The sequence below is a fragment of the Lacerta agilis genome, chromosome 7, assembly GCF_009819535.1.
Source record: "Lacerta agilis isolate rLacAgi1 chromosome 7, rLacAgi1.pri, whole genome shotgun sequence".
Classification (NCBI taxonomy): Eukaryota; Metazoa; Chordata; class Lepidosauria; order Squamata; family Lacertidae; genus Lacerta; species Lacerta agilis.
The window spans coordinates 69,017,342-69,038,540 of record NC_046318.1 but is presented as its reverse complement, the minus strand read 5'-3'; the positions used below and the strand labels follow the sequence as shown (position 1 = coordinate 69,038,540).

Below are 21,199 nucleotides of genomic sequence, written 5' to 3'. Positions count from 1 at the left end.
TAAAATACAAAATGTGAGTGGTTGCTTAGGCATTGGTTCCGACTATCTGTCCCTGCCTGGGGACAGACTGACATCCACCCGCCTTGCGGAAGTCAGTAAAGGGAAAACACTTGGGGGAGAGAATGGGAGCCGGGGGTCTGGCCCTTGCCTCTCCCCTAATGTTCCCAGGGGCTCTTGTGTGGCCCTAGCCCCTGACCAGGGGGTATGGACAAAAGCATGGTGAGCCCCTGGATTCCTTTAATGGAATTCCCCGTGCAGCAGCAACATTGGAGGGGCAGGCACGGTCAATCCTTTCCCCTCCACCAACCAATTTTAACCAATGCCTAACCGCAACCCTACAAGTTGTGACTAATTGCTACGCAGTACGCGAAAACCAGAAGGCACCAGCCAATCAGCCAAATGGAAAAATTCCTATCAGGCCCCTGCCCCTAAAGCAGACGACCCTATGACAGGCATAGCAAGGTCAACACAGAAGCCTATGTTATAGGGAGGGAGGGAGGGAGGGAGGGTGATCCAATGCATGCGGTGAAGAGGGGCTCACGCTGCATGCCAAAAACATATATAGCCTCTGGGCTGTCCTTAAAAACTTGCAACGTTAAATTCTCCCCAACAACCCGCAGAACCCAATCATAGTCCTTGGCCATCTAAACGATCCTGGCCAGCAACAGAGGGGTGTCTTGTTTGCCACCACCGCAACACGTGCTCTCCATGAAGGAGAACTCGCTTTACCTCCCCAGTTCTGAATGGGATGGAAATTGCTCCTGTCACTAAGATCCTTTATCACTTTGGTGAAAGTTTCATTCCCAGTAGCAGTTTTCGCCTGCCTAAATTGTGCCACAGATTAAAGTTGCAAACTAAAAGATAGAATTCCTACACTGTTTTTATTCTTCCTCTGACACGGGATCTAAGATAAACAGATGACACAATTAGCTTGATTTACCCAGTGATCTGGGCGACAGGAAGACAGCAGGTCACAGTTTATGATAAGGATAATACAAAATGGACAGAAATGACAAACTTTTTAAAGGTTTAGAAATGGGGGTGAGGGGAGATGCCCCTCTCCCAACTTATTCATAAGTATGGCAAACCAACCCTTAAACTTCAAGAAATTTCACTGAAATTTTGTATCCCCTCAAAGAAAACAGCAGGAATCCCTTCTCCGTTTTCACACAATGGAAATGTTTCCACACTAATGGGAATGAATGTTTGGCTCATCATTTATACAGACATTTTGGCTGATAGACAACCTTTCTCTTCCTTCTAATGCCAAAGAGAAAGTATCCTATTCTATGCATATAATGGTTGAATTATTATTATAATCATTTTTTTAAAAATAATAAAAATCATACCGTTAGGAATTTGACCTCACATTTGATCTCATAACATTAGGACAAGAGTATTTTTGACTAGTATCCAGCTCTGTAACATAACATAATTGGTCACGGACTGTGAAATAAATGAACGTGAGTTAAGAAATAATTTGTCATAAATGAAAGGTAGAACAGAAATATTAATAGAAACTTTATCAGAAATAATTTTCTAATTTGTTTTTGCTAGCTGAGTGTGGAGGTCGTTTTAAAGGAGAATCCTCAGGAAGAATCTTATCTCCAGGCTATCCTTTTCCTTATGACAATAATTTGCGGTGTATGTGGATGATTGAAGTCGATCCAGGAAACATTGTCAGGTACTTCAATGTGATCTTATTTTGTGGAGAACCAAAGTTTCAAAATAAGAAACGTGGCCTGTAAAAGTTTCATTGGCATTCCAAGGGCTTTTTTTCTTTCCTTTTCTTTTTTAACTTTCAATTTTGCTCAGTATTCAAGTAACAGCCTGAGTTCTGAGAGCAGCTATATGCACTTACAGAAGCAAACGTATAAAGATGACCTAGACGTACATTGGACAAGTGGGCCATTTGTCCTGGCCAAAGAGAATTCAGTAGTATTCATTTATCAGTTTAACTTAGATTCCACACTATCCCATGTAAGCAGAGCAGCCTGCATCGGTTTTTCTATGTGTTAATAATTCTGTCTCCAAGGCACTTCCAAGCTAAAGCAGTTGAATGGTTTGGAAGCTAAAAGAGAACATTTTTTTTTAAAACAACACCAACAATGCACCTTTGCAGTCATAGATCTATATTTAAACAAAGCAAAACAAAACACACTTCACGTTATAATTAACGAGTCCGAAGAGCAGTTCCAAAAAAATAAAATAAAATAAATCGTTTGCAGGCAGTCACCTTCTAAAAACCTGGTGTTAAAGAGGTAAAGAAGAGTTAACTGGAATGTCTGATAGGTTTTAATGAGCTCTGTCCAGGTGGGAGGTAGATCTTCACACCCTGAAAGTCTCTCTGCTCTACCAACAGTGTCAACTCTCCTTGGGAATCATGGGAAAAGGTGCTGCTGTGGGATATGCTGGGAGGGCTCACTTTCATTTGACATCTGATGTGTCGGTGTGTCTGGACTGCTGTCCTTCCGTTGCGTAGTAATGTCTCATGCAGATCCTAAACAATTTATCACATTGTCCAAGAATAACTGCCATGATAAAAAATAAAGAACTGAAGTCAAGGTCTAAATACACTTAATATATTTATTTAATGCATATACGTAATAATATGAAACTATATCCAAATACAATTATCCAGCTGGTACTCAATAGAATATGCAGTAATAGCTGAATAACCTTGTATGGTTTTACAACATTTTATGGTTTGTATGGTTTTACATACATAGTGTATTATCTCGGATGCTCTCAAAATAGATGGCACCGAGAAAGACTCTTCAGAGTCAAAACACATTTGGCAAGGCATTACAAATGCAGCTTCTGTAATCATTGTGTTGCAAGGCTTTGGACAGTTAACATCTTTGTTCATTCATTTGTTTTGAATTCTTGCGTATATGTGTGAAAAAAAATAAATTAAGTGCAATTAGACCTTGACATCAATGGTTTATTTGCAGTCAAAGGTTGCACTGCCTAAGCTTTAACTTTTGGGAACGTAAATTTTGGCTGCAGTCCTATAGCTGCTCACCTGGGAGCGAGCCCTATTCAGCTCAGTGGGAAATTTAATTAGGCATGTAAAGAAGCGCACCATTTCTTGCAACTATTTTCTTGCAGTTATAAGTTCTGTGGACTGTTAAACCACTGATGTTGTTAACAGCCTTCAGTTTCTAGCATTTGATACCGAAGCATCACATGATATTCTACGTGTCTGGGATGGTCCACCTGAAAACGATATGCTGTTAAAAGAAATTAGTGGCTCTCTGATTCCAGAAGGCATCCACAGCACTCTCAACATAGTTACAATCCAGTTTGACACAGACTTCTATATCAGCAAATCTGGATTTGCCATTCAGTTTTCAAGTAAGTTCATATATGCATATGGCTGTGTAGAATGGTTCTCATTTGACTAGATTTTGTTTTTTCCCATTTTGAATTCGATGGTAGAAGCTGGTACAGAATAATCCACAGGTTAGTAGATGTTGTTTTTCATTTGTTTGGAATGTGACAGACGCAATCATATTTATGAACAAGTGCAAAGAGATTTATATTTTTTTAAAAAAAATAGAAGATGAGGTGGACAGCTAAAGAACAATGTTCTCCCATGTCAATGTTTGCCCTCTCTTTTTATTTATATCTCTATATATTTCTAGTTTTCTATTATTATTTTTACTTAACAATGTTAAGTGATACCTGGACATGTCTCAATTCTATAAGGCCTTGAGTTAAATGCCTGTACAATTTTTTGTTTTGTCCTACATAAGACTTTGTGATTAGATTGAAACGTTCTGCTGCGTAGTCTCTTGGACATTCATATAATATGTATTTAAATAACTGACTGAAGCTTTATCTGGGATTTAAGGTTATTTCACAGCAATATTACCATATATTGAGATCTGCTTTGAAGGCCATCCTGCAAGTACACCTAAGAAAGTTTTTCTCAAACTTGGGTACCCAGCTGCTGTTGGACTGCAACTCACATCATCCCTAGCTAGCAGGACCAGTAGTCAGGGAGGATGGGAGTTGTAGTCCAACAACAGCTTGGGACCCAAGTTTGAGAAACACAGACCAAAGGTGAGGCAGGTCACTACTTGAGAGAGGACTTTTTTCAGTTGTGCTACCCGCTTGAGGAATTTGCTCCCCAGGACAGCTTACTTGGTGTTCTTTCTGTCGTCTTTTAAGTACTAGTTGACAAATTTATTACTTATCCATGCTTTTTAACAGTGCTTTTAAAATCTTTGCTGGTTTTTTGCCCAAGGGAAAGGATTGCTCTGAAAATCCTTTGTGCACGCACAGAATGTCACAAGGCGTACACTGCTTCCTGAAATATAATATGTCACAGAATCTGATTTGTGATTTTAAATAAATTAGAGATCTCTACTGCTACAACAGTAAAAGCTCAACATAATTTTATAGTGGGTTTTCTTGGCTGCTTTAGCTGCCACAGATCTTGAGTACTGTTATCTTTAATCTGTGACTGGTAGCTGAGCAGATTCCTAATAGTTTTTACTGATGTGGAGATATCTGTATGTTTGCAACGCTCCTGCTGTGAATGTCAATTTTTAAATTGCAAGCTGCCTTCTCTCTTTAATATGAAATGCAGTCCTTTGTTTTTCAAATGTCTGCTTCACATGAAGAAAAGGGCTACTGAGAGCCCAAGAAGATATTGATGTCTCTAGTGTGTCGGTGGGGGCGGGAATCCAATACGTTTGGGTACCTCTAGGGCAAGGACACACAACAGTTGTCGGCACTCTTTGTTCAGTGTTAATTATAAATGAGAAGAGGAACAAAACATGCCCTTTAAAAAAGGCATATCCATGTCCTCAGATGCAAAACACATGACCTTCTGCCAGACAGTTAGACAATATTGTGTTGTTCCTTCCCCACATAATTCCCACATAAAATGTACATGGCAGGAGTGAGACTAATGTAGACTATAGTTATCAAACTAGAATTTTACCTTCTTTCTTTCTTTCTTTCTTTTAAAAAAATGAACAATTGTTCCTCAGCCTAGTTGGTCGACTTGCTGCTGTGATTACTGTATAAAATGCAGTGCCCTGGTTGTAATACCCTTGTCACTCCTAGTGTCCAGTTCCTTTCTCCAAAATGTTTGCTAGTTGTGAATTTTTGTTTGTTTGTTTATATATGTTGCTATAAAACAGAGGAAGGCAGTTACAGGATCATACAATTGTAGTGTTGGAAAGGACCCTGAGGATCATCTAGTGCAACCCCTTGTAATGCAGGAATCTCAACTAAAGCATCCATGACAGGTGGCCATCCTACTTCTGCTTTAAACATCCAATGAAGGAGAGTCCATCACCTTCTAAGGGAGCCCATTCCACTTTCTAACAGCTCTCACCATCAGAAAGTCCTTGCTGCTGTTTATTTGAAGTGTCCTTTCTTGTAACTTGAAGCCATTATTCAACTCTTACGCTCTGGAGCAGGAGAAACCAAGCTTGCTCCATCTTCCATGTGACAATTCTTTAACTACATGAAGAAGATTATCATATCTCCTCTTATTCAAACATACGCCCTCAGCCATTCCTCCGAAGGCTCACCCATTTTAGTTGCCCTCTGCACATGTTCCAGCTTGCCAGTATCCTTCTTAAATTGTGGCACCTGGAACTGAACAGAGTACTCTGTTCGATGGCCCAAGAATCACATGTACATCCCATGTCCTAATTTCATGCCTAATTTGTCTTAATTTCAGGTGGGTGGCAAGGTGGGTAAAATGAGAGACAAGGGGGTGGCAGAAATATCAAAAGGGAGAAGGGTAATGCAGAGATATATAAAGAAAGGATACGGAAAGAGAATAAGGGGATGCCCCATCCACCTTTGGCGTCAGCCCCATTCACTGCTAGAATGTGGCTCTCAACAGACTACAGTGGTGCCCCGCTAGACAAATGCCTCGCTAGATGAAAAACTCGCTAGTCGAAAGGCATTTGCTAGCGGAAGGCTGCCTCGCAAGACGAAAAAGTCAATGGGCTTGCCTTGCAAGCCAAAAAATTTTTTTCCACGAAAACCGCTATTCTGCCTTGGTGCTTCGCAAGACGAAAAATTCGCTATACGATGACACTCGCAGAACGAATTATTTTCGTCTTGCGAGGCACCACTGTACTTTGAAGGAGAAGTGGCCATTGATTGAAAAGAAGGTTCCCCATCCCTGCTGTAAAAAGTTCCATTTGTGCTACTACAGTACCGGAGCATTCAGGCAGTGCCAGTTTTTCAGATGAAACCAAGCAGTGTCCTTTTGCTTTACAGTGAGTGTTTAACATCAAAATGAATGTAACAATTGGTCTATATCAGGTCAGCGCTGATGATGTCTTTGTTCCCTTGACAATTTTCTGAGTGGTGGCTTTAAAAGCCAAATCCTAATGCTGGGTGTATAAACTAGCTGTTCTCGGAGTCAGATAAATTTGCTAGTGGTCTTATTAAAGAAATATAAAAAATATATACCACATCTCTGAGATTATTATTTCCCCCCCCACACACACACTTTCAAGATAAAATTAGTCAGTCTGATATATTAGTTGGCCTTTTCATACCATCTAATTGAAATCATTCTAGATCCTCACACTTCTTTTTGATGTCGCAAAACTATATTTTATTAAACCACAAAAAAATGCTTTTTATCTGACCCAGATGAAGAATCACAATATCAAAGGGTGGAAATACTCGTACACTCAGTTTCCAAGAGATTCTCTTTATCTTTCTCATTAATCCTTTCTCTTTCGTTAATCTTCTCTCTTTCATTAAATTCTTTTAAAGTTGACATCTGATCTAAATGGCATGCAAGATAGTCAGAATGTCACCGTAGTAATCATTGGTAAGATTCGATGGCTTTGAATTGTTGACAGTCAAAATTCTTTGAAGATTTCGATTACTGCATGTATCCTAGTTTCCCTTTGCTGGTATATATATATCTACACAGGCGATCCTAGCTGTACAACAGTTTTTCACCAAGTAAGCAGAACCCAGATTCATGGTACCAATTGCTGAGTGGTTTCAGGCTTTCTAGGTAAACAAAGGGTCCCTTTCCCTGATAGGTTAGCAGAAACCCCAAGTCACTGGGGAAAATATACTGCTAGATGATCAAATAAAGACACATTGTGCAAATGTGTCAATCCCTGAACTTCATTTAGCAAGTCAAGGGTCTCCATGGTCTTTGTTGACCTTACAGCTTTTCTGATTGAGCCTTTTAAGAAAAGCCCCACGTAATCAGACAGAATGTTCTTCTAGTCAGTTTTGCAGAGTGGCCAAGCAAATCCCTCCAGAAAACCCATGAGCAGGGAAGTATCCAAGTTACTTTTGCAGCAGCTTGAGTTCAGTGACATGTTGCTTCTGAAGACTGAGGCTCTGCTCACTTGGCTTTATTAGATTCATTACTTTTTCTTTTAATGCAGATGCTTGCATACAGATTCTTCCCCCCCCCCTTTGACTTGTGCTGCTCCATGCAGGTCCTGCTTGACCTCTGACAAGCCCCAAATCCCTCTGAGGCACTCCCATTTGGGCTCAGGATTTATCCAGATCTGACGTACGTCATTAGCTAGTAGTGCAAAATGAACTAGGGAGATGGATAGATATACACTGAACTGGGTTTCTGTCATTGTACTTTATTGGAAAGCAAGTGGCTTTACATGAACTAGAGAGGCAGATGTGTGTATCTGTGTTTGTGAGTATGAGTGTGAGAAAGGGGAAATTGGCGGATAAATGTTATGGCCTACCTATCTAAAATGAAGTTTCCTTGAGGATTAAAGTAGATTTGATATAGTATGGCCCAATCTGGGCTATTCAGAATATAAGGGAAGGGAGGGTTAAATTGCAGTCTGGGTGGATATAAGGGAGAAGATTAATTTTCCCTCCCTTTTGCCCCTGAAATCACTTTTAAAAGTATTTCCCACCCAATTGGGGCTGCTTCTTTTCAGAGCTCAGGAAGAAGTTAAACTAGTAAGAAGAAATGGAGAGCTGATTTAGACTCCTCTCAACCATCCTAACTGCATGGGTGCTTAATAGGGATTCAGTGTTGACCCAGACAGGTCTCACATATTCCTGCCGCTGTTCCATCCAGATTGGTACTAGGACCAGTACAAGTACAAGCTCTCAAGCATGTTGAGGATTTTAACCGCAGTAGCTAGAAAATATTAAAATGGGGTGGAGGAGATAATAAAATAAGAAATTCACTGAGAGCAAGAAATGGTGCTGAAGCAAAATGCAGAACATTTACAAGAGGAATGATTGTAAATTAGTCTTGGGAAACATTTAATTTAATATTTCCATTTAATGACCTTGGCAATGGGTAAAGGAATGAATTCATGAAAATTGCTAATGGTACAAAGTTGGGAGGCATTGGTGAAACAGAGAGGATAGAAAGATTCAGCCGTACTATATAACTTCACGGAATGCAGTAATTGAAAAGGGATGAAACCAGATAGTACAAAGTATAGGGAGGAAAGAATTTGGAGACTAATATGAAGCACACACACACACACACACACACACACACACACGGTCTGCTTGAAACAGACATTTTGAAGATGGTAGAAGAGAGGGACCTGGGGATTTATTCATCACAGAATGATGATGAATCATGAATGTGAAATAGCTACAAGGAAAGCAAATGTGCTTCTAAGATGTATTAGGTGAGGCAACCCCAGAAAATGCAGGGAATTATTAATTCCACTGTGGAAAAGCATTTTGAATACCTTTTGCAATTACTCTGACTGAAAGTAAACAAATCAAAACTAGAAGTGCAAACTAGATACAGACTATTAGAAAAAAGTGAAAAGGAAAGGACAAATTTGCTTAACTTTTAAATTTAAAGGGATTGTGTATTTTTAAACTTGCCACATTGCTTTACTTGAACTATTCTGCTGGATGTGCACCGTTTTAATCTTGATGTTTTGATTGTTAGTCTTGTTAGCACTTATGGGTAATCATGTAAGAAGGCAGGAATAGTGGCTTTAGCCAAGGTGAAACCAGATGATTCTGTAGTGACTGAGTTTCCCTTGAAAGCTTAATTTCTCCAGTAAGAACCTAAATGGAATCATGATGGATCAGGCCTTAAGGCCAGCTAGTCCAGCACCCTCTGACCCACACATTAGTCCAAGAGATATGGTCCATTTATATAGGGTTGATATATTTCAAGAGGTAAAAGTCTGGGCACAAAAAGTTGTTGAGCCTGATATCCCCTCCACCACCACCAAATTCATTCCACGCACGCTGGAGCCTGAACCAGAGCCACCTGCACACAATTTTTTAAAACTCAAAATCTAGGACATTTACTTAAAAATGTAAAATTCCCCCCAGATGGGCATGTGGGATCCCCAAAAGAGGACATATCTGGAAATTCCCAGACCCTACTAATCCTAGTAAAACACAACCATCAAATTCCTCAGTTGTTCCTTCATGATGTAGATACTATGCTACAGCAGCAGAGTAATGGGCATATACAGAACCCCATGACACTGAATGTACAACATCTCTCTAATTATGTGAACATGACCATTGTCTGAATTTATCTGGAGCAAATTATGATACTCTTCAATGGACAGTTTAAGAAAAGTCTGGTTGCATTCCAAAATTTACAAGTGGCTCTTTACTACTTGCATTTTTCTTAATTTTGGTAACTTCTTTGAGTGGAAAGTGTTTCCATTTTGGCTATAATGTGTGCAATGCAACCAGAGAACTAGGATTCTGGTGCTGGCCTCTTGAAGAGAAATCGCAACATATACTGTAATTTGAACCTTAGCCACTTCATCTCAAGATGAGACACGGTAGGACTCCTATCTTCTAACCTTGCAGAGGAACACAAAGCAGAAGACAGTGAGGACAGCTTCCATTGAGCACATTGCTCCGAGAAGCAACACAATTAACAGGAAACTAAAATATTATCTTAAAGATTTCAAAATAGAACATGGAAAGCATTCCATAATTCAGAGAGCAGAGGTGAAGATCTTCAGTGCCAGGGAGCAGCAAATATAATCTTTGAGATAAACATGTTTGGATAACAAGTTCTGTGTCAATTTATAGGCACCCTAGTATACATCAAATAAATTAGCTGAATGATAGGTTAAGCATTTTAACAAGTTATAATGCAATACAATATCAGGTACACATATGCAAATTTGTAAAGGGTTGCACTTTCTGAGCTTTGCAGCTTTCTTTCAAGACTGCATTGCAGGTCTCATTGCAAGGTTATAAGAGACTTTATCTTTGTTGAAATTTGTGCTTACTCTACCAATTTTCATGGAAAGCAATGAAAGAGGTGTTTTAGATAACTAATAGAAACTAATCGAAACAATGGAATGCAGCCCACATTCCTGTATGAATTTAGGGTACTGGACACAAAACAGGAACTCAGGAAGGCTAGATATGAGAGGATGAGAACAATACAATGCACAAATTATGAAGCATGAGGAAAGGGGGAAGATTAAAGCAAGATCTAATATTTTGTTGGAGAATAGTAATTTTGAAAGGAGGGGAAATGTAGTTAAATATAGAAGAAAACTAGCTTTGAGCAACTGAACAGGGAAGACAATTGTTCTAAGTCTTGCGTACAGTAGTGTCAATGTCCTCCTGGAAACAAGCATGTGCTCAGCTAGCACCAGCATGATCTCTGTAATATTTGTCTTTTGTCTTGGTAAAAGAGTTTTTGGTAAAAGTATTTATGGAAAGTGTTCTTGATTATAAGCGATTTTGCTCTTGTCTCATTTGTTCAATGGCACAGAAGAAACCAAATTTATGTTACCTTTTCTTATTTAAAATAATGTAGATGCCACCTTTATTTTGGAAAGAAATAGCAAAATAGTTCATAAACAAATAAAAGCAGAATGTCACAATAAAATCATTTCAGTAAAAGAAATATACCAATATTATTAATCAGGAACTCCAGAAATTAATGGCCAGGAAAACAAGTACATTTTCAGCTGTCAACTGAAAAATCCCAAATATGGAGTCTGCCTGATCTCCATAGGAGATATTTCCACTAGTTAGGCACATTTTGTGGAAGGTAGGATCAGACTATGGAATGTTTCCACAGACAACTGCAAATGTACCTGTTTACCCAGGCATTTGCCTGACCAAGAATACCATTATTTGGAAGAACTATGTTTAGGATGCTAGTCTCCTGAATTCAATGAAAAGAATATTTCCTAAACTGCCTGTTAAGTGATCTTGCCCAAAGTCTAATTTAGTTAATTCTTTGTTTGAGTTCTTTTTTTGTGATCTCATATTCAGTTTGAGTTACTGTTTTGCCTTTTCTTTTGCCAACGTTGGGTTTTTCCTGGGAAACAAGCAAGTAAACAAGTGGCTGATGGCTAAATCCTTTTTTTGGGGGGGGGTCAGTATTGACAGGTCCTAAGTGGAAAGTGCTGGCATGCTGATTCAATGAAAAGAAAATGTATAATGCAATTTAATCTGTCAAGTTTTGTTCCAAGGGAAGCAGAAATCTTTGTATTTGAATGCTTACAGAATATTTTAATCATAAGCTTTGGCTCAGAGTAAAATGTCAAAGTTACTGCTGAATACTACTAAGTCTCTTTTGCTGCTGGGATGCATGGCTATTAATCCCATTGGGTTATTTCCAGCAAACTCATCCCACTAGCACAAGAACTTTCACATTGCTAATGGAACTTCCTCTTCTGTCTTATCCCTGCACACACTCCATGCCCTCCCTAAATGTGCTCTAGATGGTCTGGGAAACCCTCAGAACATATTAACAGACTGGGGAAGGCATGGGGAGAGGAGAAAAAAAGTTCTTTTGCACAAGCAGAAGTCATTGCACTAACCGACAAATTGTTGGATAAAACACATTAATTCAAAATAGGCATTGCTGAAATGATGAATTATCTATGAGTTTGTTCCAAGCTATATGAAGGGAGGGAGGTAAACCACTTCACCCATCATGAGCTATGATGGGGCAATTTTTGATACACCTGGTTAAGTAAAATGTCATTAATTTAACTTGCATTATCTCAGTTCCTAATTTGATTTTTATCTTTTTAAAAACAAACAAAAACACACACAAAACAAAATAAAATAAAAAAAATTCCTTCCAGTAGCACCTTAGAGACCAACTAAGTTTGTTCTTGGTATGAGGTTTCGTGTGCATGCACACTTCTTCAGATCATTAGTGTAACTTGTTGTTGTTCAGTTGTTCAGTCGTGTCCGACTCTTCGTGACCCCATGGACCAGAGCACGCCAGGCACGCCTATCCTTCACTGCCTCCCGCAGTTTGGCCAAACTCATGTTAGTAGCTTCGAGAACACTGTCCAACCATCTCATCCTCTGTCATCCCCTTCTCCTTGTGCCCTCCATCTTTCCCAACATCAGGGTCTTTTCTAGGGAGTCTTCTCTTCTCATGAGGTGGCCAAAGTACTGGAGCCTCAACTTTAGGATCTGTCCTTCTAGTGAGCACTCAGGGCTGATTTCTTTAAGAATGGATAGGTTTGATCTTCTTGCAGTCCATGGGACTCTCAAGAGTCTCCTCCAGTGTAACTAGTTCAGCAGATTTCTTTTACTGGCATATTTCATTATATGCACTGAAATGCTACGTTAAGTCTGCTGAAACGTGACTACAGTCAGTAATCAAAACAGATGGCAAATAAAAGAAATAATTGCATATAATAATCATTTTAGTGGACTATATAGTTCCCCGAAGAAAAGAGGCCTAACCATCTCATTGGCTTGCAAGGGCCATTTAATAGTCTTTTCTTAAAACACATGTATGGTGCAACTTGTTTTGAATCAAAATGTGATATTTTTGCCTTCCTCCTAGGTTCTGTGGCCACAGCATGCCGTGATCCCGGAGTCCCCATGAACGGAACCCGAAATGGGGATGGGAGAGAACCTGGAGACACTGTCATTTTTCAGTGTGACCCTGGCTATGAGTTGCAAGGAGATGAAAGAATAACCTGCATTCAGGTAGAAAATCGGTACTTCTGGCAGCCCAACCCACCAGTCTGTATAGGTATGCAGAAACCAAGGGAAGACGCAACTGCTTTTCTGACTTTGGAAACATGTTATAGTTACACAGCCACAAAGCCAAAAGCCAATAGCTTATTGTTAACATTGAATTAAACACAGATATCAGGGCAGCTCAGTAGGCCTCAACAGGACGGTGTTTTTACCTTTTAAAGAAAGTAGATTTCTTGCAGGAGAAAAGGAAAGAGGACAGCATCACAAAGGGAGCAAAGAGAAGCTCAATAGGTGCTGAAGAAAATTGTAGGTTTGTCATAAAAGCACTCCCAATTATAGTCATTACACCTAATGTGTTTTCAGTGTAGCTAGTCTTGATCAGAAGCAGAATTTCTTCTTTGTCTCCTGAGTTAAGGAGTCTCTTTGTCTTTTGGGAGACACAGAATGAGCTATTGATTCCAATGAAGAGTGGCTACACTGGAAGTGAGTTAGAAGCAATTACTCCAGTTGGAGTAATCTGTAATGTTTCTACAAAGGAAGGATGCCGTATAATTTTTCATGAAGGAATAAAAAATAATAATACATTTTTCCACCTTTTGACACTTTTTTTTTAAGGGGGTGGAGGGGAAGAGAGACTGTCCCCATTTTTGTGACAGAATGGCAGAATGTTTTCACGGTCTTAACAGACAGTTCACAAAGTCTGGTCCATTGCCAGACCCCACAAATAAGGCAGGTCAGGAGTTTCAGGCCCACATATAGGTTCAAGTGAGCATCTTAGTCTATGAAGGTTGAGAGCAAACTAAACCTTTTTCAACTTTTGCCCCTAGTCTACCTCTCCCGGGCTCTTCTAGAGACCCTGCCTGGCATATTTCCTGTGTTGCTAGGCTTGCAACACCCTGAAGGTAGCATATTGGTGGGGTTGTTCGATAAGAGATTGAGTGTTTGGGGTGAGGCTTGAGGCTTGTTTAATTTCATTGTACACAGGTTGTACAATGACAATAAACGTATTGTTGTTATATGGTTCCTAAATCTCAACAGAAGGTTCCTGTGAGGATCTAGGTTCTCACCAGCTCATTTTCATCAGCTTTAGTCTCCTGACCTCCAGCAGTAGACTTAGAGGCCTGGAAATGGACTGACTCCTTAGCTAGAGACAGAGCCATCTTAAGCATATCCGGCGCCGTGGTGCAAAGCTCCCTCCGGCGCCCGCCGGCCCACCACCCGTTTCCCAGAGTTTTTTTTAGGGAGGATGGTGCTAGGGAGGATGGTGCTGCCAGTGGGGCTGGAGGAGGTGGGCAACAGCTGGAGTGTGGCTCCTCCGGCGGGGAAGAGGCAGAGGCTGGATGTGGCACCTCCCAGCTCAGCTGGCTGCTTTGTGCTGTGGTGGCCATGGCAGACGGAATCTCTGGGCACGGTGTTGCTTCAGCGCGGCATGGCGGAGGAGGGCGAGGGCGGCGAGCTGATGCCGGGAGGTGCCGCACCCAGCCTCCGCCTCTTCCTTGCCCCCCTCCAGAACTTGGCGCCCTGCGACACTAGCCTCTATGGGTAAGAAACCCCTGGCTAGAGTCTCTGTAGCTTCAAGTCTTGGTTGCTGCTTCACTCTGGGGTCATGACAAAAGCAGCTTTAGGAATGCCATGAAGTCTTCTAGTTGGAAAAGGACATCCTGAGAGCTCTGGTGCATGTGCTTTCATGCCCATGTCTCTCTGGATCTTAAAAACAATGGAAGTTTGTAAAAAAAATAAAAAAAAATAACAGAGGACAATGTATTTTAAAGATGTTCATTCTTAGTAGCAGTTTTTTCTGCAAAATATTTCTGCAAAGTCTCTTTCTTGTAGAGCGTTGTTGTTGTTGTTTTCATACTGATGGAATTATACAGAGAATCATTTGCTAAAGGAACTGGTTTGTTAGTTGCTGAGATACAAATCTTTATAAAAATGTTTTTTAATGAAAATTGATCATTTTGCCTTATTAGAATTTCGGTGAGGGAAATTCGTTGTGACATTTTTGTAAATATTTAATATGGGAGATCAGATTGTTCTGGGATGGGCAAACATCTAACAGCTTTGTTTTCTGTGAAGATCTGGAAAATATGATTATCCCCAGATGTGTTTAAAAACAACACCAACACGGAACAAAGACTTTAATGGAACTCTGCTTTTTTCCCCTTTGGGTTTTATTACGTAAAAAAGGACATTAAACAAAAATAATTAAATCAAAGACACCCAGAAATTCACATCATGTTCTGCCAGTTAAAATTAAAATGCATGAGTGCTTTACTCCATTCTATATATTTCCACCAGGCTATCTCATTTTAATCCGTTTGAGCAATGGATTTGCAGCATCTGTTTAGATTCATGTTTTTATGAAACAGCGTGTTGGTGCAGTATTTTAGCCACTTCATCCCAAACATTTATTTGGTAATACTGAAGCTTTAGGATTGGTCAAACCCTTTAAAAAAAGCAAACAGCCTTTGAATATATAAAAGTATTTTTTGAATTTTGTGGGTGGTAATTATTCAGTACATGTTCAACCTACAATAGTAAAACTTAAAATATGCACCTGTGAAAATCAAAGGCTGCTACAGCATAGGCACGCCACTTTATTATATTATACTTTCAAATTGATCAGGGCAATGTAAAGGTAAAGGTAAAGGGACCCCTGACCATCAGGTCCAGTCGTGTCCGACTCTGGGGTTGCGGCGCTCATCTCGCTCTATAGGCCAAGGGAGCCGGCGTTTGTCCACAGACAGCTTCCGGGTCATGTGGCCAGCATGACAAAGCCGCTTCTGGCAAACCAGAGCAGCGCACGGAAACACCGTTTACCTTCCCGCTGGAGCGGTCCCTATTTATCTACTTGCACTTTGATGTGCTTTCGAACTGCTAGGTGGGCAGGAGCTGGGACCGAGCAACGGGAGCTCACCCCATGGCAGGGATTCGAACCGCTGACCTTCTGATCAGCAAGCCCTAGACTCTGTGGTTTAACCCACAGCGCCACCTGGGTCCCTCAGGGCAATGTAGCTGCAACTAAAAAGTTGTTGAGCTTTTTTTGGGGGGGGTGTCCACCACCGCCGATCTCACTGTTCCCAGCCTCACACAGGCACAAGATTCCTCACTCTTGCTTACACAAACAAGACACCACACACACACACGGCCACCCAGACTGGAGGGTGGGGGCAATTGCCTCTTGTGGCAGCAATTTGTATAATTTATCTATGTGCTGTGTGAAGAAGTACCGGTATTTCCTTTTGTCTGTCCTGATTCTCCCAACATTCCGTTTCCTTGGATGTCCACGAGTTCTATGGGAGATGGAGTAAAAGAAATTCTCCATACCATGAGTCATTTTCTCCATACCATGAGTCATTTTATACACTTCTCTGGTGTCTCCTCTTAACCCCATCTTCTGTAAATTTAAAAGCCCCAAATACTGTAAACTTGCTTCATAGGGGAGCATCTCCATCCCCTTTGTTATTTTGGTTGTACTTTTCTGGAACTTTTCCCAACTCTGCAATATCCGTTTTCAGGTAGTGTGATCATAACTGTATACAATGTTCCAAATATAGCTGCACCATCTATTTGTATACTGGAACTATGGTATCATTCATTTTATTTTTTAATTCATTTCATAATGATCCCTAGCATAGAATTTGTCTTCTCCAAGGTTGCCGCACACCAGGTCCACATCTTTATTAAGCTCTCTGCTATGACCCCAATGTCTCATTCCTGGTTAGTCACCTCGAGTTCAGGCCCCATGTGAAATTAGGGTTATTATTGTTGTTGTTTTGTTTCTGCATGTATCACGTCACACTTGTTTCCATTGAATTTCATTTGCTATTTTGCTGCCTGTTCACTCAGCCTGGACAGGTCTTTTGGAGCCCTTCACAATCTTTTTCTGTTCTGATGACCCTGAACAATTTAGTATTGTCAGCAAACTTGGCCACCTCATTGCTCACCCCTAACTCTAGATTGTTTATGAACAGCTTTAAAACCACAGTTCCCAATACCAATCCTTGGGGGGACTCCTCTTTCTACATCCCTCCATTGGGAGAACTATTCATTTATTCCCACTTCCTGCTGCTTAACCAATTGCTGATCCACAGTATAACATCTCTTCTTGGTCTATGACTGCTAAACTTACTTATGAGTCTTCGGTGAGGCATGTGACATTAATTGTGTTTACTGGTGCCCATTGGGATATAAACAGCAGCTTCAGCACTTATTGTTGGAACCATGTTAGGGACAGGAAGAGTGAAACCTACTTTGTGGAACTGTTTAGGTTTACCCATGGCTGTAATTATATGTGTTAATTACAGCCACACAACTAATGTCATATATGCATTTTCTCTAAGGCTATTTTCTAAACCTGTGTTTAATATACTTTTGCAGAATTGTAATAAGAGGTGGACATTCGATTTGGGGGACAAAGGCCACAACATTATTGAAATAACTATAATTAGCAGTAAGCATTAGGACCATCAATGAGCAGGGATAATTAACACCTACCGGGGAACTCACAAATCTTTCCTGCCACCCTCTGGCATCCTAGCATATAAAGGCTAGTGATGAAACCTGAACCGATAGGGTCTATACAGGTCACCAAATATTAGCTGATCTTACCCCTTTATTGTAATTCACCAATTGGTCCATATATTCATTCTCTCTCATATATATACCAGTATATTCTTGAGAGAATGAATATATGGACCAATTGGTGAATTACAATAAAGGGGTAATGTGTGTGTGTGTGTGTGTGTGTGTATAATCACATATTTTTTTGCTATTAGATTCTGCTTGTTTGTTTCCATTTCTTGTTTGTCGTTTGGTTACCCCATTTTCACTTTAAATGATTATTATGGCAAGCTTATTTGAATGGCATTGACCTAGTACTTATTGGGCTGGTACTAGTCTCACTGTAGTCCCCCCCCCCCCTTTAACCAGAGTTTGATGGTGGCACACTGCCTAAATCCTGGCTGATAAACTTCAGGTTACTTGTTCAAGATCTGATATAGCCTTGAGTTCTGACATTGTGTAGGGAAGATGCTGTTTAGTAAAAGAAACTGAATGTTCAAAACCTGTCTGCACACACACACACACAGGTCACTAGATTTGGACTTTTTGTTCTTAGTTAAATATCCATACTTTACATTCTATACAAAGTGTCTATAAAAATGAACAAGTACTATGCTAATTCCAATATAACGTATTTGTTTCTGATGACTTTGCATCAATCTTACGATTGTCTTATACACAGCTATAATTATATTGATTTACTTGCAGCTTGCTTGTCATGCAAATGCCATTTCTTGTGTGAAAGATTTCTTGTGTTTGTTTTATACAATAATACTGTGATCACAAATCACCAGTAATAGATCTTTCGTGTGCCCACACATATAAACATCCCATTGTGTTCATTTTGGTTGAGTGGGCTTCCAAGGAACACTGTGGGATAGGGTTCACCTCTTCTTTTGACATTTGTTTTTGCATAAACTGGCACATAACTTTGAAGGAAATTGTTAGGCCTTTTCCTGATTTTCACCATTGGTGCAACAGTCATTTCAAGTTGCATACCCGTTTCCCAGAGATACCTTTGAGAGAAACTATAAATGAAATCTGTGGTCATTGATATAATGTTAGATTCAACTTGTTCCAGAAAAAGTAATTGGGACAAAACCTGCTACCCATGTCTGTGGGTCTATTGTCTCCCCAGTGGCGTAGTGAGGGCGGGGCGTAGGGGGCAGGGCGCCCCGGGTTCCAGGGGATGGGGTGACACTTGGGCCAGCCCCGCCCCGCCCCACAGGCAGGCCCCAAGCAAGCCGCGGAGTGAGGCAGCCTTGCCCCGCAGCCTGCTCGCAAGCTGCGGACTGAGGCCGCTCTGCCCCATGGCCCGCCTGGGGCCCACCTGCCAGCACTGCTATGGGGCTGCTGCTGCTGCTCCTCCCGTGGTGACCTTGCGAGCCGTTGAGCGGTCGGCAGCTCGTGGGCTGCTGAGTGCGAGAAGCGGGCGTAAGGCCATGCTGCTTTTTGTGTGCAGCAGCCCCATGAGCCGCTGATTGCTCAGCGGCTCGCAAGGTTGCTGCGGCCGCCCGGTGGCAGAGCGTGCATGCGCACTCCACCCTATCATTGCGTCGTGACATCACGACGCAATGTCACGATGCCCTGCCCCCAGGGGGTGCCTCCGTTTGCCGCCCCGGGTAGCGAGGAGGCTTCCTCCATGCCTGTGTCTCCCCATGAAAAGGAAATCATGTAAACATGGGAAGTAATGCAAACATGGACCACTTGATGATACTTGATGGACCACTTGATGATACTAACATTCAGTTAAGAAGTTGGCTCATTATGGGCTTTCCAGTGGTGACCCTGAGGCTCTGGAATGCCTGCCCATGGAAGTGGATTCTTCTGTAAGGTTCCATACATGTGTTCAAGCACTGATTACACTGTAAGGAATAGTTCTTAGTTACGAATAGGATTTCATGATATCTCTGTGTGCATTTTAACTTCAATCTTTTTTTTTAAGGCATTATTCTTATTGAGTGACATGAGCAAAAGCAATGATAAAAATAAATATTTCCACAAATAAAATTATATCTGATATAGTAGAGTCACAGTTTCTGGACCTTTATCATTATTATAAAACTGTAACTCATACTAGTTTCTTGCTGAGTCAAAAAAAATAATACTGATTGGCTTGACATGAGTTGCGGCAGAATTTGTATAAAATAGGGCAGGACACCCTAGCTGTGCTCACCGATGTTCTGCTTTGTTGTTTGGTTTTATTTTTAAGATAATGGCATGCACATTTTCTATTAGGTGCTCTCATGTCATCATGTTCTGATAACAGCCATCATTAAAATCCTTTTTACAGGAGATACCACGTGTCTTATGCATAGTCATACTTCCAACAAAGAAAGTTCAACCAACATTAACATAGCTCAGACGTGTGCATGTGTTTTTAACAGCCTTTCCCAGCCATTTCTGTGACCAGAATACTTTCTTGTCCAGACCTACTTGAAAATCACATTAAATAAAATCTGTTCCTGGAGGATATATTAGAATAATGATGGGTTCACTGGTGCAACTTGGAGGTAATATTTCCCCCACAATTTGATTATTGCCTGTGGTTCATACTGATATAAATTTGATGGACTCGTGTTGGGATTCACTTGATACCATTTTTGTTTGATTCATTCACAGCACCTTGTGGCGGCAACCTGACAGGCTCATCGGGTTTTATTCTTTCGCCAAATTTCCCTCATCCTTATCCTCATAGCAGAGACTGCGACTGGACTATCACTGTTAATAATGACTATGTCATATCCTTAGCATTTATCAGGTAAGTGACTGGTTGACTCAAACCTGGAACAATGAGCACATATCTGGTCCCTGAGAATATTAACTGTTAAATGTGGCAAGTGTATTGTTTTTTCAAAGCCTAGTACACCTGGCTTACAGAATAATGAACTTGAAGAGGGATGTTAAAGTAGAGCAATCAAGAACTTACTCAACTGCATTCAGAGTTGCTTGTGATAGTAAAATGTCTGGATGCTTGCTTGCAGCTCATATGAGAGAAGAATCAGTAGGTTGAGTAGCGGGACAATGTTGTGTACTTGCTTTCTTCACTTGTTTAATTTCTGCCAATTTCTGTGATCCTCTCAGAGTGGGTATGTCCTAAATATCCTAAATAACTATAAGGAAGCAGAAAGCAAATACCTAAAAAGGCCATGTGTTTTCAAAACACCTGATTACTCTAAAAACAGTATCTTTTTATGTTCAAATTGGGTATTGCTTTGTAACAAATTGATGGGTCTATGGACCATAATAAATATTGTTGTTGTATCTTCTTTATAAAAAACTTACAAAAGTTACATCTATTTGTTTATTTATTAGGTTGGTTGGTTGCCCTTTAGCTAATAATACTAATAATAATAATAATAATAATAATAATAATAAAGCAACATAGAGGTAAATAAATGAAGCAATACAATAAAATTCAATTAAAAAAAACCAATAAAAGCAAGAGGAACTAAAAATGCTAATCAATAAAAGCCAGGTGAAACCATAGAACCAATGTTTATGAGATGTTTGTACTGCTGGGCAATTTTAAAAGTCTTTATCTGGGCAACTGTTCATTTACAAGCCACCAAAGGCTTGGGCTAATGTGATCGAATTTGCCTGGTGCCTAAAAGATAATAAGGTAACTCCAAGCAATTATCTCTTGAGAAGTGATCCATAATTCAGCAAAAAAGATTCTCCCACATGTATCCACTGGCCTAACATATGAAGATGGGACACTGAGAGA

At 40.4% G+C, this 21,199-nt stretch overlaps 1 protein-coding gene across 4 annotated transcripts in view; it reads left to right on the top strand.

The window, feature by feature from the left end:
* Positions 1–21,199, top strand: part of CSMD3 (CUB and Sushi multiple domains 3) — a 567,871-nt gene that overhangs the window by 397,621 nt on the left and 149,051 nt on the right. For all 4 annotated transcript variants that reach the window (XM_033155765.1, XM_033155768.1, XM_033155767.1 and 1 more), the window contains 4 exons: positions 1,558–1,684; positions 3,155–3,357; positions 12,770–12,961; positions 20,095–20,233. In XM_033155765.1, the coding sequence (XP_033011656.1) occupies positions 1,558–1,684; positions 3,155–3,357; positions 12,770–12,961; positions 20,095–20,233 (661 nt within the window). The remainder of the gene's footprint in view (positions 1–1,557; positions 1,685–3,154; positions 3,358–12,769; positions 12,962–20,094; positions 20,234–21,199) is intronic.